The 23,093-nt window shown below is 42.1% G+C and overlaps 1 protein-coding gene across 1 annotated transcript in view; it reads right to left on the reverse strand.

The window, feature by feature from the left end:
• Nucleotides 1-12,499, reverse strand: part of LOC131246177 (peptide methionine sulfoxide reductase-like) — a 69,385-nt gene extending 56,886 nt beyond the window's left edge. The window contains exon 1 of the mRNA XM_058246084.1: nucleotides 12,102-12,499. Coding sequence (XP_058102067.1) covers nucleotides 12,102-12,434 — 333 coding nt within the window. The 5' untranslated portion in view covers nucleotides 12,435-12,499. The remainder of the gene's footprint in view (nucleotides 1-12,101) is intronic.
• Between the last annotated feature and the right edge of the window lie 10,594 nt (nucleotides 12,500-23,093).

Consider the following 23,093-nt stretch of genomic DNA (forward strand, 5'->3'; position numbering starts at 1 on the left):
CTCTCTTATATAATTCCAAGCCCCAAGCTCCACTCCATCCATATTTCTTTCAAGATTGAAGTTTCAATCAAGGGAAGGGACAAGTACATCTACAAGGATTCAAAAATCAAGATTCAAGAGACAAGACAACCAAGCTCCATCCGTTGAACTCTCTTTCTAGTTTCTAATTTTTCCAAGTTATAAAGATTATAAATTCATAATCATATTCACACAACTCTCTTTCTATCTCTCTTTCTAGTTCCTATCTCTCATTCTTATCTCAATATCTCTTAAAGTTTCATAATCATATCCAAGTTCTAACTTCTAACTGTTGACTTTTTTTTTTAGTTTGTTACTTTGTCTTATAAGTTACTTACAAGTTTACAAGTAAAACAACACAACTTACAAGTCTACAATATTCTAGAATCAAGACTCAAGGGTTAAGGCAAAAGTGAAGACAAGATCAAGAAGTGAAGAATTTTTATTTATTTATTTATTTTTTTTGTAAATTTGTAATTGTAATTGTTGTGTTTGTATGTAAATCTCTCTCCCTCTCTTTTACTAGTGTAAGTGTACGTCTCTCTCTCTCTCTCTCTCTCTCTCTCTCTCTCCAATCTCTTACTTTAGTTTTTAGTTTACTTTTTAGTTATTTTTTTATACTAGCAATCAATACACACACCATCAAGGCACCAACATAATGTCTTTTTCCCAATCTTCCTCTTTGAAACCCAAGTCGAATGACCCAAGTTGGAAGTATGGGCACTATCGTAGTGTTTCAGATAAGACTCACATACTGTGTGAGTTATGTGGGTATGAGGGTTCCGGTGGCATTACAAGGCACAAGCAACACCTTACACATTTACCGGGGTCAAATGCAAAGGCATGCGACAAAATTACTCCAGAAATCCGAAGGGAGATCATGGAGTATATGGAAAAACAATCAAGAAAGAGATACAATAGTGCCCTACGTCAGGAGGAATATTTGGAACAAGACGCATATAAAAATATAAACGTGGTTAATGTAGATGAAGCTAGTCCCACTCCCCCTACTTCGACAGGTCGGTTTAGACCACAAGTACAACCAACGGTCTCGAAAAGACCTCGAGGGCATGAGCCCATGGATAGATGGTGTAGACCACACCTCGAGGATGTGATCGACCAAAGGGATCGAGGCAAAGGGCCGACTCAAACAACTTTAGAGAACCAGTATAAACAAAAAGATAGGAAAACCACTATTCAATATATTGCTAAGTGGTTTTACCAAACTGGTATTGCTTTCAATGCCGTTAAATTGAGAAGCTTCAATGTAATGGTTGAGGCTATAGGTCAATTTGGACCTAGGCTTAAACCTCCTTCATATCATGAAATGAGGGAGACATGCCTAAAAACCGAAGTCGAATATACACAATCCTTTATAACTGAATATAAGGAATTATGGAAAACATATGGGTGTTCACTAATGGCCGATGGATGGATCGATAGATCTGGTCGATCTCTCATTAACTTTTTGGTAAATCGTCTAGCTGGGACAATGTTCTTGAAATCTGTGAATGCATCGAGTCATTCACACATAGGAGAATATTTGTTTAGCTTACTAGATAATGTAGTTGAAGAAATAGGTGAAGAATATGTTATACAAGTAATTACAGACAATAGAACCTCATACGTAATGGCCAGTTGTCTTCTTATGGAGAAGAGGCGACGTTTATTTTGGATCCTCTGTGCGGCTCATTGTGTTGATCTTATGTTAAAAGATATAGGTAGATTATTTATAAATATGATTGCAAGGTCTAGAAGAATCACAGTCTTTATATACAAACAAGCCCTTCTTCTCAGTCGAATGAGAAAACACATTGAGGGTAACTTACTAGATCCAGCAGTCACCCATTTCGCTACAGCATTTTTAACACTACAAAGATTACATGCAAAAAAAATCAAAACTTAGAAGCTTTGTAGTGTCAGCCAATTTTACAAGTGGGTCTTGGTCAAAGAAGGCTGAAAGGAAACAAGTTTAACAAACAATCCTTTCACAAAGTTTTTGGACACAAGTGGTAAAGGCGCTAAAAGCATCCGAACACTTAGTCACTGTGTTGCGATTGGTGGACAGGGATGAGAAGTTCGCAATGGGCTACATATATGATGCGATGGATAGAGCGAAAAATAAGATCATGGACCATTTTAACTATAGAGACCGTGATTATAAGTCAATTATAGATATTATAGATAGAAGATGGGGCAGCCAAATGTCATCTCTATTGTATTCGGCTGCTTACATCCTTAACACAGGCATATGCACAGGCACAGTCACATCCCCCTTCGTTGTTGCCCGATTCCGTTTGATCTTCTACAACTTCCACAATGAGAACCTTCAACCCTCTTTGGTTGTTTTCCTCTTCCCGGAGCAGACCGAAAGTGAAGTTTTTTTTTTTTTTTTTTTTTTTTTTTAAAGGAATAAATAGACCAACATGTCGTTGTAAAGTAAGTCTATACATGTGCCATTACTAAAAGCACCCCCCACCTGTGTGAAGTAAAACATGTTTGTGGGTCCCTATTGAGTAAGCAATACCACACGTGGACCGCCTTCCGCACGTACAAAGATTTTTTTTTTTTTTAAAGGAATAAACAGACCAACATGTCGTTATAAAGTAAGTCTATACATGTGCCATTACTAAAAGCACCCCCCACCTATGTGAAGTAAAACATGTTTGTGGGTCCCTATTGAGTAAGCAATACCACACGTGGACCGCCTTCCGCACGTACAAAGAGATGGATGTTTAAAATATATTTCGAAACTTCCATATTACAAAAGCCCCTTTTTTCTGGTGATGTCATTGTAATATGTGTCGTCTTCTCCTCTTCCATCTTTAAGAGACAGAAAGACCTGCCCACTATGTGTCTCCCTCTCGTCCAAGCTTTCCTCACCTACCGCCCCCTCAAGACCCATGCCTTCTGGAAACATCAATTGGTAACAGTTGTTCTTACCACCTGTCACAAAAACATCTCTTCCACCGTCCCCACCTCCCTTTCCTCCAATGAAAGAGCTACAGCACACCACTTCTTGTTCCTTTGTTTTGCTAGAGTATGGAAATTGTGTACCTTCTTCGTTGTCTCGGACCTCCACCATTACCGATGAGCAAGTACAAACTGTCTTTGCCACGGATGTTGATTCAAGTGGAGTTTATGCAAACACCAACATGAGAACACTTTTAATAATACCCAACACTTCCAAAAGAAGGCCATTGAGAAACCACTCAAGGCCATGTGTGCTATAGAGCAGGTCGCAAACAGTTGCAAACACTTTCATGGCAAAGTTGGACCAAAAAAGGCCCGATCGGAGGTGGAAACGATTCGGACCGTAAGAACCTTAAATCAATCGTATCTCCCAAACCGGGATGAGTTCTTCAACATATTATATATTATTTTAGGGTAGGAGGACCTACTTAAGCCAACCAACCCTGCTACGCCGGGTTGCCCACACTGGATTTGCGAGATTCCATCAAATCGATGGTCAAAAGTCCCGTTTAGTTTCGTTTTTACTATGAATAGTAAGTTTAGTTCGAGTATAACTTTTGATCCTTTGAGTTGTAGAAGTCGTGCCCAACATGAAAAGGGCTTTGAAAAGTTAGGAGAATAACGTGGTTGGGCCAAATTAGACACCTACTATTTTTGGCCAAAAACCATGAATTCTGGTAGGAATAGAGGTCGTCTATAAATAGAAAGTTTAGTATTTATAGTAAGTCACATGTTTAGGGTGTTTGAGTTGAGTTTAAGTCTAAAACTCCCTTTTGAGTTCCTTATTTAAAGTTTCACTTCGTTTTTTTTTATCATTAATCAAATTATTTCGAATTTATTAGGAATTATTCCTGCTTTTATCCCCCGTGGATTAGAGGAAGCTCCGTGAGGAATCTAGAGAGCACCGTGGATTTGGAGTACTTATCCCCTGAGGAAGACAGTGATCGACCTCATCACGTCCCTCCCTGTGCCAAGTGGAATCGGAGAGAGGACTCCCCTCGGGCCGATGACAACAAACAACGGAATTGACCAAAATCCTGTGGACGGTGATCCAGAAATTAGTTATCTATCGAAAAAAAAAATGGAAACTTTCCACGAAAGAGTCATTTGACCATGCAAGGGCTACAGGCAACCCTCGACCATATTGCAGATGCACTAATTCCAGCCCGAGCCCAAGGTGACGCTCAGCCTCCCATGATCGTTGTACGACACAACCCCGTTTTTCATAGAGCGCTCCCAGACAAAAATCACAGGGCTATTCCTGATGAATCAAGCTCCAACGACGAGGACGTCAGAGGCGTCATTGCCTGACGGTCGGTCCATGGAGACGTTCGACTAGATCGTGCTGAAATAAACCATCAAGGTAAGGCCGAACTTTCTAATTTTAATGGCTTATTGCGTATAGAAGACTTCTTCAATTGGTTAGTCAAAGTAGAGCGGTATTTTGATTACATGGACATGCTGAAAGAAAAGAAAGTGAAGGAGGTTGCGTTCAAATTGAAATATGGTGCTTCTGCATGGTAGGAGCAATTACAGGTCTCATGTACCCGACAAAACAAGGCACACATCCGATCATGACCGCGGATGAGACACCTTCTTCGATCACGATTCCTCCCTAGTGATTATGAGCAAGTCTTGTTCTAGCAATACCAAAATTGCCGGCAGGGGAATCGGGCCATCATAGATTACACCGAAAAATTCCAACGATTAGCAACGTGGAATGATTTGTCGGAGACCAAATCATAGAAGGTAGCATGGTTCATAGGCAATTTACGACCGACAATACAAGACCAAGTTGAGATGCACCTAGTCAGGACCGTGGATGAAGCGGTTCAGTTGACAGGTAGGGCGAAAACGCAGCTTGCAAGAGTCACTACTCAACCTTATCCTTTGACTCGAACCCCCATGACGGGTCCCACGCAGGATTTAGCGCTGGCCAAAGGAAAGAAACCAGTAGAAGGGCATCCTCAACCTCCTACAACTGCAAATTGTGACACGAGAAGCGGTCCATTTAGCCTCAACATGCAACACCCACGACAGCAAGTTCAAGCAGGATTCCAAATCCTTGTGGTCGATTAAGGCCAAAATATTGTTACTGTTACGGCCAACCGGGCCACTTATTAAACACCTGCATTCAACGCTCTGCAACCCACTTGGCCATTAACGAAGGGGACATTGAAGGTGAGGCAGTGGATGAAGGCCCTGAATTTAATGAGGATGAACAAGCCGCTAAAGGAACTGGTGACGAAAAATGGTTGGGCGAGGATCATGGTGAATCCTTAGTCGAGAGATGGTTATTGTACACTCCAAGGAAGGAGTTGCACTTGCAGTGGCACAATATATTTCACACACAGTGTACCGTCAACAGCAAGGTCTATAATGTAATCATAGACAGTGGCAGTAGCGAGAACATCGTCTCAAAGGTAATGGTGGACAACTTGCGGCTACCCACGACAAAGCATCCTTCTGCTTACTTGATTGGCTGGATAAAAAAGATGAACAAGACCAATGTAACTGAACAATGCGTTTTCTCGTTTTCACTTGGTAGGAATTATAAAGATTAAGTACTTCATGACATGGTCGACATGGAAGCATGTCATAAGTTGCTCAGTTGACCATGGTAATCAGACCATGATATGACCCACCAAGTATGAGACAATGTCTACGTTTTCATTAAGGACGATCGCAAGACAATCCTTACCCCTATGGCACCAGAGAACCACCCTGAAGCTTATAAAGTAGAGGGGAGCTCCCTCCTGACCATTTGGGATTTCGTGGAGGAATCCAAGGAAATCAGCTAGGTGTACGTCGTGATGGTAAAGGGTGAGGAATAGGAGCCCTTAGACATTCCTCCCAATTTAAGGCCGTTGCTGAACAAATTCAAAGAAATCTGGCCCGAAGACTTACCCGATGGATTGCCCATCATGCGAGACATCCAACATCATATAGATCTTATCCCAGGGGCTAGCTTGCCCAACCGCCCTCACTATGGGATGAGTTCGAAAGATTATGAGATACTTCAAGGCAGGTTGAGGAATTGATTTGTAAGGGTCTTCTGAGAGAGCATGAGCTCATGCGTCGTGTTAGCTTTATTAACGCCGAAGAAAGATGGGAGCTGGCACATGTGTGTCGACAACCAAGCAATTAACAAGATTACCATTAAATACATGTTCCCAATACCGCAGTTGGACGACATGCTTGATATGCTAGAAGGTGTCAAGGTGTTTTCTAAACTAGATATGATGAGCGAGTACCATTATATTCGTATTCGGCCTGGTGGTTAGTGGAAAACGACATTCAAAACCGAGGGGTTGTATGAGTGGTTGTCCATGTCGTTCAGTCTATCGAACGTACCGAGCACTTTTATGCATTTGATGAATCAAATGTTGTGGTCTTTCATTGGCCAGTTTGTGGTAGTATATTTTGATGATATCCTTATATATAGCCGGGGTGAGACAGAGCACATGGAACATCTCAGGCAGGCATTACAAGTCTTGACAGTTAACAAGTTGTAACTAAACTTGAAGAAGTGTAATTTTTTAATTGGCAGTTTATTGTTCTTAGGTAGTGTTTTAAATAGCAGTAGTGTGATGCGTAGCGCTCAGCCCTCTATAGCGTGTAGCGTAAATATGTAGCGTGTAGCGTAAGCTACACGATACTTTTATTTTTAAATTTAACAATAGGACAAATATAATAAATAGTGAAAAAAAAGGGAAAAAAAAATAAAAATGCCTAAAAGATGATTCATTTTATCAATTATAAGCATGTTCAAAAAAGTTATTAGTTATCATTTATCAAAAGCCAATCCACATATAAGCCAAATCAAATAATTATCACATCAACAACTTTCTAAGCAAACCACTTTAATTAATAATGTGTAATTGAAACCACGAGTCACAATTATGAAAAGTAATAAAAATCCCATAGGTTAAAAGTATCAAGTACAATACAAGTGTCACATTCCTCAACATTAGAAATAAAGAAAACGTGAAAAAAATAATAAAATAGTAAGAAAATACATTGTAGCTTACACTACGCGCTACGTAGCTGTAGCGTATGCTATGACCCCTATAACATACGCTACAGGGGATTTACGCTATTTGGGACGCTACGTAGCGCTACGGCCACACTACGCTACGTAGCGTACGCTACCGCTACGCTACGGGTGCTATTTAAAACACTGTTCTTAGGATTTGTTGTGACACCCATGGGTATCCGTGTGGATGATGAAAAGGTGCGAGCCATTAGGGAATGACCGATTCCGACGAGCATATATGTAGTGAGGAGTTTCCATGGGTCTCCACGGGTTTGCGACAATCTATTGTCGATACGTGCGGAATTTCAGCATTATAGTTGCACCCATTACAGATTGCATTAAAAAAAATGGCCGTTTCAATGGATCGATGAGGCTGAAAAGAGCTTTGCTGTAATTCAGCATCGATTGTCCACAACATCAGCCTTGGTTCTTCCCAGTTTCAACAAACTGCTTTAAGGTTGAGTGTGATGCCTCATATGTCAGGATTGAATGAGTCTTATCACAGGAAGGCAAGCCGGGGTAGCCTTCTACAGCGAGAAGCTCAGCGAAACCCAAAAGAAATTGTCGATATGTGAACTTAAGTTGTACGTAGTGGTTCAAGCGTTGCGACATTGGCAGCATTATCTAATTTAGAGAGAGTTTGTTATCTACACTAACCATCAAGCCTTAAAGTTTATTAATAGTAAGGCCAACATGAACCGTGTGCATGCTAGATGGGTAGCATTTTTTACAAGAATTCATGTTCATTCTTTAGCATAAGTCAGAGCAGCAAAACAAGGTGGTTAATGCACTTAGCCACCATACATCACTACTGGTTACGATGAACGATGAGGTGGTTGGCTTCAACTGTCTCAAGGAGTTGTATGCCGAAGATGAGGACTTCAAGGATGAATGGATTAGGTGCCAAGAGGGTCATCCCAATGACCTACATATGCAAGAATGTTTCCTCTTCAAAGGGAATCAATTGTGCATCTCCCAAAATTCTCTGAGGGAGCAGATTATCCAAGAGCTACATGGAGATAACCTTGGTGGACACCTTAAGAGAGAAAAGACGCGAGCTCCTGTTGAGGAATGATATTATTGGCCGTAATTGGTATGTGACATGGGTAAAGTGGTGCAGCGCTGTCATGTTTGTCAGACCTGCAAGGGGTAGTCTTAGAATACAGGCGGCCTCCACACTCCGTTACCTATGATTGATGGCCCTTGGCAGGACTAATTAATGGACTTCGTGCTTGGATTCAATGTTCGTGGCGGTAGATCGGTTCTCAAAAATGACGAACATTATCCCATGTACGAAGACCCTCGACGCAACACATGTGGCGAATCTATTCTTTAATGAGGTCATGCATCTACACAGGGTTCCCAAGACCATTACTTCTGACCGTGAAACTAAGTTCATTAGCCACTTCTGGCAAACTTTTTGGAATCAGTTCGATACGTGACTTCAATTCAGCAGTGCCTACCACCCGCAGATCGATGGGCAGACTAAAGTTATGAATCGTACGTTGGGAAACCTCCTCCGATGCATTTCAAGTACCAAGCCAACGCAGTGGGATTTGGCTTTGTCTCAAGCGGGGTTTACATTCAATGATATGATGAATCGCTCGACGGGGAAGTCTTCATTCTAGATTGTTTATGGTCGAGTGCCTCGCCACACACTTGACTTGGTCCCTTTGCCCAAGCTCCTAAGCATGAGCATTGCAACATAACATATGGGCAGACCGAATCGTGGGCATTCATGCAGATGTGCAAGCCAAGTTGCAAACTTTGAACGAAAAGTACAAGGAGCAAGCCGATAAATATCGGCGGCAAAATGTGTTCGAGGTGGGTGACAATGTTATGGTTCATCTACGAAAAGAGAGGTTTCCGACCGAGACCTACAACAAGTTAAAAAATAAGAAGATTGGACTGATACTGATCCTTTGAAAGATCAATAACAATGCTTAATGTTGTTTATCTTCCGGATGATATGGAGATCTCGCGTACTTTCAACGTTGTGGACCTGAACAAGTATTATGAATCAAAGCTGTATGAGAACTCAAGGTTGAATTCTTTTAAAGTGGAGGGGACTTATGCAGAGAGGGTCGCAGACACTTTCATAGCAAAGATGGACCAGAAAAGGCCCAATTGGAGGCAGAAATGATCCAAACCGTAAGAACCTTAAATCAGTCGTATCTCCCAAACCGGGATGAGTTTTTCAACATATTATATATGATTTTGGGGTAGGACCTACTTAAGCCCCAACCCTACTATGTTGGGTTGCCCATGCTGGCTTTGCGAGATTCCATCAGATCGATGGTCAAAAGTCCCGTTTAGTTTGATTTTTACTATGAATGGTAAGTTTTAGTTCGGGTATAACTTTTGACCCTTTGAGTTGTATAAGTTGTGCCCAACATGAAAAGGGCTTTGAAAAGTTAGGAGAATAACGTGGTTGGGCCAAATTGGACACTTACTATTTTTGGCCAAAAACCACAAAATCTAGTAGGAATAGAGGTCATCCATAAATAGTAAGTTTACTATTTATAGGAAGTCACGTTTTTAGGGTGTTTGAGTTGAGTTTAGGTCTAAAACTTTGTCCTAGGTTTGAGTTCCTTATTTAAAGAGTTTTAACTTTGTTTTTTATCATTAATCAAATTATTTTGAATTTATTAGGAATTATTCCTACTTTTATCCCTCGTGGATTTGAGGAAGCTCTGTGAGGAGTCCAGAGAGCTCTATGGATTCGGAGTAGTTATCCCCTGAGGAAGACAGTGATCAACCTCATCATGTCCCTCCCTGTGCCAAAGTGCCTCGTCTTTGTCGAAGTTAAAAATGACCTTCTAAAGTTCCTCCTATTCAAAAGGCTTTTCGAGGGCTATTGTTGCCTCTTCATAAATGGTTGAGATAGAAGGCCCCTCTAATAAGCATAGATATCATTTCTTTTGAGTAAAGCCACTCAAAGAAATCTGATGCTATATCTTTAATTCCTTCCCCAATTTCTATTAGTTTACCCTACACAACAATTTTGGTATTTGCATTTCCTCTTCTTTTAGAGTTTGAGATGCTATGAAAATAAGTTGTATTATGGTCCCCTTCTCTAAGCCATAGGGTTCCCAACCTTTCTCTCCAAGTGATCTCTTCCAATCTAATCAAGAACTTCCATTCCGTATTAGCTTAGCTCATCACCATACATTGATGTTTTCTTGTTTGATTTTTCTCTTTTTAATAATATTTGGTTTTCATTAAGAAAAAAAAAAGGACCCTTTGGCATCTTTCAATGCTTACAGCCTTGTGGCCCGTGTGGAACGGCCACAATAATAGACATTTTTGTAATATCTCTAAAATGTATGAGAAAGATTATCAAAAGGCTAGAAACAGTCCTTAGTAGCACATTGAGCTCTATTCCATTTGGCAATTACAACAAGCATTCTGTGGAAGATTATTGGGGGTGGTTCTGTTATCATTTTGGCTTGATGACACCTCATCATCTTCACTTTTGTACTTTATTTTTGCTTTTTTTCCGTTGTAGTAAAAATTCTTCGGTATTTAAAAAAAAAAAAAAACATATCTGTGTGAGTGTGAGTGTGTATGTGTATAGGTCCATCTAAGTATGAGTGTTTGTGTAAGTAAGAGTGCATACATATAAAATTTGTTATGCAGAACCTAAGGACTTGTCCCAAAGTTCATCTAAAGCACAACCTTAGGGCCCGTTTGGCTGGGTGGATTGGAAGGGATTGAATGGTATTAGGGTGGATGGCATGGATTTCTAGGTAATGATGGTGTTGTCAGTGGATTGTCTTGAGATCCATGGGATTGTTATATCCCTGGATTGCTTTATCCAGTCTGTTTGGCACGCCCAGCCAATCCTGGGATTAAATCTTCCCATCTCTTCCAATCCCTCGAACCAAACACATCTAGGAAAATTTGAACGGATTAGGGTGGATTGGATGGGATTTAAAGGTAATGATGGTGTTGTCAGTGGATTGTCTTAAGATCCATGGGATTGGGATCAGATCACCGACTCTGTTTGGCATGCCCGGCCAATACCGGGATTTAACTTCCAATCCCTTCCAATACCATCCAATCCCTTCCAATCTGACCGGCCAAACGAGCTTTTAATTTAACCACACATTAAGAAACTACCAATGCCGAATCCAATCCTTTTCAGCCGTTCAAAAAAAAAAAAAAAATCCAATCCTTTTCCAAATTAGCAAACCATTCTAGACACCATTTGGGCTGTGGGCAAACCCCACTGCATGTGTTGGCCCCAACAGGGATGATATGGCCACTAACTCTCATATTCCCACAATCATAACACATCTTTCACCATATCCCAACCGTATTCTGGCCATATCTTTCCCCATTGATGTCAGAATGAAAAAATCTTGGGACGAGACTTTCCTGTAAAGCACCGTGGTGTCCATGTGTTATCCACTCTGTCCATCAGTTTCACCAGATCATTTTAAGACATGAGCCCAAAAATGAGACAGATCCAAAACTCAAGTGAGCCACACCACAGGAAACAGTGGAGATTGAACAACTACCATTGACACCTTCATGGGGCTCCACGATTTTTTTAAATACCATCCAAACCGTTCAAAAGATTATTCCCACCAAGATGAACACAAAGCACAAAAATTATTCTGATCCAAAACTTCTGCAGCCCCTGCAAAGGTTCCAATGGGGGTATTCAATCACCAATGTTTCCAGTGGCATGGCCCACTTGAGTTGTGAATTTGCCTTATTTTTGGGCCCATGTCCTAATATGAGCTGGCAAAACTGATGGACGGAGTGGATGTGACAAGGAAACCGCAGTGGGCTCAATCGCGTCCTGATCTTGAGTGCGGTGTAAAGGTAACCCATCCAAGGATTCTCAATTGTGCTCTTGAACAGTCATTGCCCACGACTAGATTACAGTCAGACTATTGATTGGACGCTACCAACATCCACGCCCAATCAGAAGGACGGTGCGCTTACTGGCCATCCAATCCCAGAGAAATAGTCAATCGGACGGTCTAGATCGACGGCCCTCATACACAGAAGAGCCGGGATGCATATGATTTACAGATGAATGTTCGTATATCTAGAAATGTACCTGGCGATTGAGGGTGGTGGGATCATGGCGAGACCAGAAGACGTCGAGGAGGGTGGTGTAAGGGCAAACGACAGGATCGAACTGGAGCCTGACAACCTCCACGTGGTTGGTGTTGCCAGTGCAGACCATCCGATATGTGGGTTCGTGGGCGTGGCCCTGAGAGTAGCCCACTTCCGTCTTCGTCACACCGACGATGCGTTGGAAGGCCAGTTCAACGCTCCAGAAGCATCCGGCGCCGAACTGGGCCCACTGGTGATTGGGGTTGTCAGGGAGATCAAGGTCTGGCGCTTGGGCAGGATTGTCGTTGCCGTTCATGCTGCTCTGGCCTTCCATTGCCTTTCAGCTGCTGCTTCTCCGGATAGGGAATCCCACGACTTGATGTTTTTTAATTTATCATCGGACCGAGAGCTTGTACGTATGACCATGATTCATGGATCAAAGCCGTTAATAAGATGGGTCTTAACCCTGGATGGCGCCAGCACCACAAATCCACCGATGGGCCTGCACAATAGAAAGCAGTGTAAAAATGCATTCAAATTCAAGTGATGGGGCCCACTTGATGGTTGAATTGCTTTGATTTTTTTATTGCCCCATAATCACGGTGGGGTCCATTTGATGCAAAGGTCAAATGACATACAGGCACCCTTGGACTTTTAACTAAAAAAGTAGCTGAATTTAAAGGGTTGGAAAAAAAAAAAACTAATTAGATTAACACAGCTAGTGTTTATACTCATTTCCGGTCCTAACTTAGCCCAAAAAAAAAAAAAAAAAAAACTATCACATGGGGCCATCACGCATTTAGTACATATAGGAGGTGTATTCGTAATTAAAGAGATCTTTCGTTGCTTTCCCTTCAATATTACTAATTTCGTTATCAATGTGATGGCACAAACCTTTAGGCTTGCTTTTGAAAGAGTGAATCATCAGATGTCATGTGGCCACGATTAATGTTCCCATTTACATGGAAACGTACTAAAGATACTTATAAAGGATCCGTTGAAGAACAGATCTATCGTGAATCTGGCGATGATATACTCGGCGAGGCCGTCCCTCATAATCCTTCCAAAATGGGAAATCTCCCAAGAGATGTTCGAAGAACCAATAACGATTGAAAAGGTTCCAAACATCGGGAGATCAAATCCATGTCCAAGCCAACCCAATTTGAATCTGAACCTAAGTTGGTAAAGGAATTCCCATCAGCTAATGTAATGCTTCGGATTTTCACAGCTCGAGTACAACACTCTTGCCAGAGAGACTCGAGTGTCACACCAATAAATATCACACAGGACAGTTTTCCCACAGATTCACACAATCTGGTTAACGTCTCATAAATCAAAGTAGCAAACTAGACAAGGTGGGTATCAAAGTTAAGCCACGTAATTATACGTGAAATGAAGAGCTAACATCCAAAATACATACAATTCAAATAATACCCTCAGCAGGGTTGTACAACCCAGAATGAATTAACATAAAAGACATGGATTGTCCAAAAGAAAGTGCTAGCAGCCTATTAGTTGAACTTGTAGAACTCAGTCACACTAGCCGCCTGCTCCTCATTGACATACTGCTCGCTGCTCACAAGCAAGTTATTCTCATATGGCTCACCTCCACTCTCTACTGCTACATTGCCCGACGGTTGGAAAATTGAAGCATTGGTAGCTAGCTCAGTGAGAAATCCCCTTAAGATTTCACATATGACATATAAATCAACTATAGTATCGAGGGAAACTTTCGCATATACATAATATACAATGAGACTTACTTAAATACATGGATGCATGCAAATGTTCATTGCTCTAGGGATGTACATCTAGCCAAACCAAATGTAAGAGAATGGATCTTTCAAAAAGTCAACCCATTCCCATTTATATGAATCCGGTCTTTCAAGCAATCGACCCGGTTCGTAGTTACAAAGGACTGGGTCTTTTAACCAGTTGTCCCTTGTCACACCCTAAATTTCAGGGGGTTTAACACAAACTCGATCCTTGACATTCTGGATGTCACTTTTGATTTGCAGAAGCGTGATTTCTCATTACAATTATAATGGTATAAAAACTATTATAAGAGCTAAGTTAAACAATATATTTAAGTCCAAAAAAGAGTGTAGTCATGAAAATATCCAAAATATACAGACATCCAACCTCAACCTATGGAGTCCACTCAGCTAGGGACCCTACTGTATGTTAGTGCACTTATTTGTGCACCTGTTTTGTCAATCACACGAGTTTGTGTGTCATGTATCAATTGCACCCTTGAATGTTGAAGACCGAAGACACAAGAGGATATGAAGCATCAAAAGAGTGAAGAATAGGTAAGTGAGATACCTTGGTGACCCTAATCTTATACCAAAAACCCAAAAAAAAAAAAAAAAACCTCTAGATGATTATAACCTTAATAGGTAAACCTTTATTTGATTGCCACATAGTCTTAATAGCCTTAATTAAACATGCTTAGATTGGTTATAAAGGTCTCGAGTTGCTGGAAATTAAACTGCACAAACTAGATAACTTAGGGGGGAGTTCAATCGATCGATTGAGCGATCGAGTACTTCCTTGATCGATCGATCAAACTTGGCCAAAAGTCCAAGGAGTTCATTGGACTATTTCGGCCTTGCTCGATTGATCGATGGCCCTTAGTCAATCGATCAAGGCTAGACGTTAAAGATCCATTGGAGCCTTTTATTTATAAATATTATATTTAGATATTTGTGCATATGATGGATTTTGACATTTTAAAGATCCTAGTGCACTCCAAGCTTTATCAGACCTTCTACACTTTATCCCAATGAGATTCATGTTCTCTTCTTAGTGATTCTTCACTCTAATGAGCATTTTAAGCTCCTCTATAAGAAGAACATGATCTTAAGCCCCCTCTAAAGTTTAGATACCAATTCTATTGGCATATCATAATGTTTGTTATGGGTAAAATTTGATTGACCAGGTAGCAGGAATGGGATAGAAAACACAAGGTAAGTAACTCGGTATAGGAGGTTGTGTAAGAGCTCGCTTTAGATAACTGGGCACGACCTCCATGATCATCTTAAGCATCAACTGCAAGTAGTGACCTCAGCTCTGGCTGATACCCCACTGTTGCGACCAATGAACAACTCTAAGTACCAACCCGACCAAACCAACTTTGAGGTCGGCATCGACTATTGACCACAGTGCCTCGGAAGCCGACCACCCCGACTTAGAGGATGACATCTACAATCTACCACTATCTCCTCGAGACCTGACCACCGGGAGATCTACTTCCTATACGAGGAGGATTAATTCTCTGAAATCTTCACCGAGGATAACACCTTGGATCTCGAGGATGATTCCTTGCATGATACACAACTGTTTGGCAGATTCATTACCATGTATGTAACCAGCACCAAAGTAATATAAATATGAACCCTACACACAGTAGAAGGTATGCACAAAAACCCTAGTTTTACTAGACCTAGAGTGCCTGGTCTAACTTTGTCATCGGAGGGACCCCTATTGCAGCCAGGGTCCCCCTTGTTATCTTGTTTTGCAGGTACACGAAGGTCTAGCTGGAATAACTAGATATCAACATCAATAGTTTGGCGCCGTCTATGGGAACAGACAGTGAAGTCATTCCCAACTCACCCATCGTGTCTAAATTGCTCTACAATAGCGAAAGGTAGAAAGAGGGATTTGGCTACTATCGCTGCAACTACTCCCACACCAACTGAGCAGTTTGTAGACCCTCAAAATCCACCCTCACAAACACCAAACTGATTTTACTCCTATGGCGCTTGTGCAGAGGTCCAGCAATCGGGGAGGCCAACTTGTTTCCTTTAAAAACTAAGTCGAGGCCTTAACCAACAACATAAATCGTATAATGTAGATACTGGAAAGGCAGAATCCACTTCTAGACCCTAGAGGGGAAGCATCCACAGCAACCGAGCTCTCTCAACCTCCTCAAGCACCTGTTGACTTAGCAACAACTGAGATAGCATAGCCATGCGCCCACTCACACCGTGCATGGGAACTACTGCCCTCGCCAACTTTGACTTATGCCACACGCTGGAGAAAAGAAGGTACGGAAAGGCCCCCAAGGTGATGGTAAAAATGAGGTCCCTTTGGAGGCCGAACTCGGAGAGATACAAGGATGAATTAGTGACATCTGACAAGCATACTGAGATCGGGTCCCAACCTTAGTTTAGGCTACATTGGAGGAAACAGAGTCACCGTTTACTAATGACAATATGAGATCTCTACTTGCACTGAGATTCTGGATGCCACAGATTACTCCCTACTCTAGAATCGGAGATCTAGCCGAGCATCCAGAGTCCTTCAGGTTATGGATGTAATTGCATTATGAGACTAGTTTGATGATATGCCAAGCATTTTCCCTGACCTTGTCAGGGGCAGCACGAAAGTGGTATAGGAAACTGATGTCGAGGTCCATTAGCTCCTTTTGCACAGCTCAGTAAGGCCTTTATCACTCAGTTTATTGGAGGAAATGATAGAAGGAAGTCAACGACCCACCTCCTCACTGTTACCCAGAGAGAGGATGAGCTACTAAAAGACTACATCATTTGTTTCAACAAGGAGGCGGTGCAGGTAGAGGGATATTCAGACCATATAGCCTTAACCGTCATGATATCCAATCTTTGGGAAGTGAGATTCCTCTTCTCAATCGACAAGAACCTTCCGACCACATTGGTCGATCTCCATAACCGAACGTAAAAGTACTTTAATGCTGAGGAGCTCTTTAGCTCGCGGAAAGCTACACAGAGTGTCGGGAGCTCGACTAAAGACAGGAAGAGCAAGAAGGAGTAGCCACCCACTGTCAACAACAAGAAGAAAAGGGATGACGACCTGAGTAGAAGTCAATGCCCGAACTAATGACCGGAGAGCAGATTCCACTCCTACACTCCGCTGAACGCGACTCCCGAGCAAGTCCTCATGGAAGTTTGCAACAAAAGGATCCTGAAATGGCTGAACAAGATGAAAGCTAAAGCAGACAAAAGGGATAAAAGGAAGTATTGTCACTTTCAGCGCCACCACAGCCACACTATTGCGGATTATTTCAATCTCAAGGAAGAGATCGAGTCCCTTATTCAAGGCAGACATCGAGAGATTTCATCCACAGAAGGAGAGATGATTGACCAGACAAGAGGGATGAGCCACAAGGCGACAAGAACGAGTAACAGGTGAAATCCGCACAATATTCGGACGCCCCGCAGGTGGTGGGGATTCGAACAGAGCTCACAGGGCTCATGCTCAGAGCATCAGTGGCAGCAATATCGAGCATCACATCAACCTCACAAGTAAGGTTGTAAAGGAACATAAGTTGATTCCTCGCAGCTTGACCTTTACCGAGGAAGACGCCCGAGGAATCTACCACCCTCACAACGACGCCTTAGTGGTGACCATGACAGTGGCCAACCACAAGGTGCACCGTATATTGGTGGACATGGGCAGCTTGATTGATATCCTCTTCACTGCTGCTTTCGACAAGATAGGGATTGGGAGATCCCGACTACATCCTATCCGAACTCCTTCGCTCAGATTTGCAGGAGGGAAGGTCACCTTCGAAGGAAGTATACTATTACACGTGACTGTAGGAGAGGGTCACAACCAGAACACCATGATGATCGACTTCCTTATAGCCGACTGTCCCTCTATCTACAATATCATCCTGGGACAACCATCCCTTAACGTCATGCGAGCAGTAGTGCCTACTTATCATCTCGCGATGAAGTTCCCGACCGAGCATAGGGCTTGCCAAGTTAAAGGTGATCAGCACTATTTGCCGGGGTTATGGCGATCCTCTCTTCAGCACGGGTGCTGAGTGCTTGGGTGTGCCAAAATTCGAATTGCAGTTCCAATTCAAACTGAACAACAATGACCCCGAGCGCCGAAGTAAGCAGACACTGGGTATGACCAAGATCCAAGGAGATCGATTGCTTATTCAGCCACTTGCTCAAAGTGTAAATAGATCAAGCAATAGTCAGAGGGTGGGGTTCATCCTTTGATGATGGGTTTCTCATTGCCTTCCGTACGAAAGGACTTTCTTAATGCAGGGGAAGTGGAATGAGAAAAGGGAAATTAAGATCAGTCGCTAGAAAGTGCCCTGATTACAGCTACGATTATCAACTAATGTACTTATGCCATGAATTAAGCTAAGGAATGTAAACAACATATGTTGAAAGTAAATAATTACACTAAGGGAATGGATTTACTTGATAAAGACTGCTCTTACACTACGGAATGTAAATTTGATATGTTAATTGAAAGATAATTGAAGATAATTGATTTATAGCTTTATTTGGGTTGGTGTGAGACAATTTCTAAACTTGCTTAATCTTCTATTTATACTAATAATTTGCTACTCTAGATGCTTTTCACGATCTGACAGTTATTGTAACTACTTTTTCCCTCTTTCTGCTTCCAGATTCTTCCCACGACCTTACTTTTTCTAGTCTTCTGACATATGTCAGCATCCATACAAACTTTGACCATTGGCTAATTGTTTGCTTAGCTTTTCGAACTCGGTCGCACCATTGTCGATTGCTTACAATGCGCTCGATGTCTTATGGTCCTTTCTCTAAATACGATCGTATATATCATAATCTTTTGACCGTTAAATACGCGCACGCATAATTCACGCGCGTTTGACCCTGAATGACTGAAAATGGGTCCCGGTTGGATAAGTTATAAACAAGCACGAGGCTTGACAATGCTATTCAGCTGTATTGAGGGCAGGAACACGACAACATATAATGGTTATCACCTCTCTCGACCCCTAAGAAGAATTAGCTGAAAGAGGGTCTCTTGTGGAAGACCTAGTGGCAATACCCCTTTACGAGACTGACCCGATCCACACAATTCAGGTCGGCTCACTGTTAGCCCCAGAACTGCAAGAGGATATTGTCAGCCTACTAAAGCAACATACCGACACCATTACATGGTCCCACCAAGACATGCCCGACATCAAACTAAAGGTAATGGTTTAAAGGTTGAACGTCAACCCCGACCACCGACCAGTGAGGCAGAAGTGATAGGCATTCAAGTCAGAACAATACACCATCATTGATGAGGAGGTTGACAAGCTCCTAAAAGCCGAATTCATTGAAGAAATCTACTACCCCGACTAGATAACAAATGTCGTGATGGTGAAAAATCCAATGGAAAATGGCGAGTATGAGTCGACTATAAGGACCTAGATGAATCTTAAGATAAGAAATCTGTAATACTATCTATCATCATAACATTTGAAAGAGATATTTTATTAAAGAAAAGTAGACTTTTAGGTCGTAAAGACAGTTTTCCTCTTTCGAGGATAGACCAGCTGGTTGACGGCATGGCAGGGCATGAGCTCCTCGACTTCATGGATTCCTACTCATGTTACAACCTGATCGCCATGCACGTGCATGATAAGTAGAAGACAACCTCTGTCACCAACCAAGGGCTCTATTGTTACAAGGTTATGCCTTTCAGGTTGAAGAAGAAATTCAGTGCCTCGCGGGCAGAATAGCGACCCTCAACAAGTTCGTCTCCAGAGCTACCGACAAGTGTCTCCCGTTTTTTCAACAACTAAAGGGCAAGGCAAAACCAACATGTACGGATAATTGCGAGCAAGCATTTCAGTAGCTCAAATAGTATCTGAGGTCACCCCCATTACTTTTCAAGTCCAAGCAAGGGGAGCCATTGCTGCTCTACTTAGCCGTCTCTGCCGCAGCAGTTAGCTCAGCCTTGATACAAGAGGTCGGAGGCAAGTAACTTCTCGTCTACTACGTCAGCAAGGCTCTAGTCCTAGCTGAAACCAGATACCCCAATATTAAGAAGCTCGCACTAGCTCTGATCGTGTCATCACGTCGCCTCCACCTTTACTTCTAAGCCCACACCATTATGGTCCCGACCAATCAGCCCCTTCGTTAAGTACTCAAAAATCCTAAAGTATCTAGGAGACTAATAAAGTGGGCAATTAAGCTTGGTGAATTCGATATCGAATATCGACCCTGAACTACTATCAAGAGACAGACAGTGGCCAACTTCATTATTGAATTCACCAATATCGAGCTCCCTGAGGAAATCAAAGATGAGGGAACCAAGGAAGAAGTCAACCCACAAGTATGTACCCTTCACATTGATGGGTCTTCCAACTCAAAAGGCAATGGGGCAGGAATAATACTTATGACACTAGATCAGACCTGCACATAGTATGCCTTGAGATTCTGATTCTCGACGTCCAACAATGAGGCAAAGTACGAGGCACTCCTCATCGGGCTCAGGCTGGTGAAAGAGATGGGGGTTCAAACTGTGAAGATCCTCAACCTCCTGAGCTGGTGGCTGAGGAAGAGGGATCTTGCATGGGGAAGCCTCCTGAGAAACCCCACTTGCCGCGGTCGGAGTCGACTACTAGCCCTTTGATGACGGGCTCTGGCCTACCCTTCGCCGCAATAGCAGTAAAGGACCCTCCTTGAGGTGCTGAAGGAGGGACAACGACCCTCTTGACCGTCTTCTTCAATTAGCCTCAGTTAGTCCTAGAAGGAAGCCTTATCCTCTTTGAAGGACGAGGTTGATCACCCATATTTGTTGTTGGAGCATGAAACTAGTAGAAAAAGAAAAGAAGAAAAGAAAGGTGTAAAAGAGAAGAAACGACTGTGTAATAGAAAAATGAAGAGAGAGTTGAGTTGCATGTGACCGCGTAACACATGTCTGTTACGTGGGTCCGCACAACACATTGCAGGTGTGGGATTCATTACGCGCTGTGCAACGGGGGTGTTGTGCACAGTGGGGTCCACTACACAAGATTCGAGATGTTACACATGTGAATGCCTATAAATACCCCTCCACTCCTTCATTTGAGAGATATACAAGATCAGATCTCTCGAAGAAAGAATTCTGAGTACCTCTGCAAGGTATTCGAAGAAGGAGAAGAAAGAAGAAGCAGAGGGTCAGAGACTTGTTGCGCCGAACAATACATGCAGCATGCATACTGTCGAATTTTTGTATTTCTTACAATATCTCTTAGAATGCAGTCATTCCTTCATAAGAGTAGTTATTCTGAATGATTTAACGAGAGAGTGAAAGATGTTCAGATCCGCACAACACTTCTCTAACTAAGATGAATACATCGTGAGCCAGAATGCTGTTAAAATTATCGTTTGAATTATTTCACATGATTTGTACTTAACACTTTACACTTTATGTTGGAATGAAGGGAGATTTGACGATGTAAATGAATTTAGAATTAATAAAATACTTTGTGATGATTGTTCTCTCATTCTTTCTTTGTTATTATTGAATAAGATAATTCCTACAAACCAAATACATTCGTTTCTTGTCGAAACAAAATGGAGACTCTGCTAGGTATGTATTCTTATTCAATATAAACTTAGAAACTATCAAGAGGACTTTTATCACTGTTTGGCATCATATAGACACCAAAATGGTGACTCTCAACCGGAACATTCTCCCTCATTCATCTCCAAAATAAAGTGTAAATTCATTCAAACTCCTACTAATAATATATTATTGTCTTTTGTAAGGAATCGCAAACTTGTTCGATCGCAATGGCCACTTCTTCCAGCAAAGCAGTTTTCTACTTCTTACTGACTAGATACGTCATTGAATATGCTCGCAATGAATCTCTGAACCAAAAAGATCGATCAGCCTCGATTGAAAGCGATACGTCGTAAGCTACCATTGGAGTGATATTCGTATCACCACTAGCTCAAGATAACAGTGAGGGATGGGTTGTCGTATATCCAAGGAGGTCAAAAGCCAGAGCCTGTTCGGCTATCAAATCAGCTCCGCTACAAATGATCGGGAGACTAGTCATGCGGAATGCTATGAAACGAAATCCCGCACTTGCTCCACCACCGCTATACCTTGGAAAGTCCCCCTGTTCTTTCACTTCACAAGATTTCCCAACCCTTTTCGTTGCGACCATTCAATGGACTTGGAAAGAAAAAGGTAAATTACCTGTGGAAGACGAATCACTCTTCACAAAGTTCACCGTGCCTTCACAAACAACGCCTTCGCAAACTACATCAAGATCATCTGAATCCTATGGGACTGTCAAAGGATCCAGTGGAAGTCCTCTCTCATCAAGCCCTTTCGTGCCAACATAACCCTGTCCTACTCTGGCAATAACTCAATCAGGAAGCGGGGAAGTCGCTATATGCATGGCAGAAACAAGCCAGAATCCATACTGCCAACCGCGGATGAACGTATAGTCGAAATGGCACAGGCACAAAGAGCTTTAATGGAGGAATACAAAAGCCACCGAGAAGCATTGGCTGCCCTTGCTCATAACGTAGCTCAGATCATGAATCCTCTTGTAATGGCTACTGTGAACGGCCATGAACAATAACCAGAAGGCTCGCAGCCACCGAAGGCAGGGTCACATGGATCGGCTCCTACAGTAAGAGTAATAACGTAAGATGAGATGCGACAAGTAATAATAGAGGTCATTGGGATAGAGAGAGAGAGAGAGAGAGAGAGAGAGAGAGAGAGAGCATTTAGGAAGATTTTGATACATAACGTCGTATCCCAGGGAAGTGGAAGATGTGTCATTCCTTGTCAATTTCAAGTATCTAGACTTTTAGAAATTCAACGGAGATAGATCTAGAAGAACATCTCATGCATCATTACAACCATGGGTAATTTTCCATAGTTCTACAATATTGTATACAATTTTTTGGCTCTTCTTTGACAGGAAAGGCATTTCGATGGTACTCGAGTCTAGCTCCGGAATCCATACGAACCTAGGAACAGATGCAAGACGTGTTCATGACTAGTTTCTTCTCATCCGATCGAGACATCATCATCACTAAGTTAGCTTCTGTATGGCAAAGAGAGAACGATTTAGTGGAAAAGTTCATCAATTAATGGAAGACATTGGGGGCATCATGCAGGCCGTTACCAAAAGAAAGGAATAGGTGAAGATGTGTTTGAATTCGAAGGAAATAGGAATTGCATTCGACCTCACAAGCGTTAACATAAGAACTTTCCACAATCTCACTAC

This window comes from Magnolia sinica, chromosome 5 (genome assembly GCF_029962835.1).
Source record: "Magnolia sinica isolate HGM2019 chromosome 5, MsV1, whole genome shotgun sequence".
In the NCBI taxonomy this organism is placed as follows: Eukaryota; Viridiplantae; Streptophyta; class Magnoliopsida; order Magnoliales; family Magnoliaceae; genus Magnolia; species Magnolia sinica.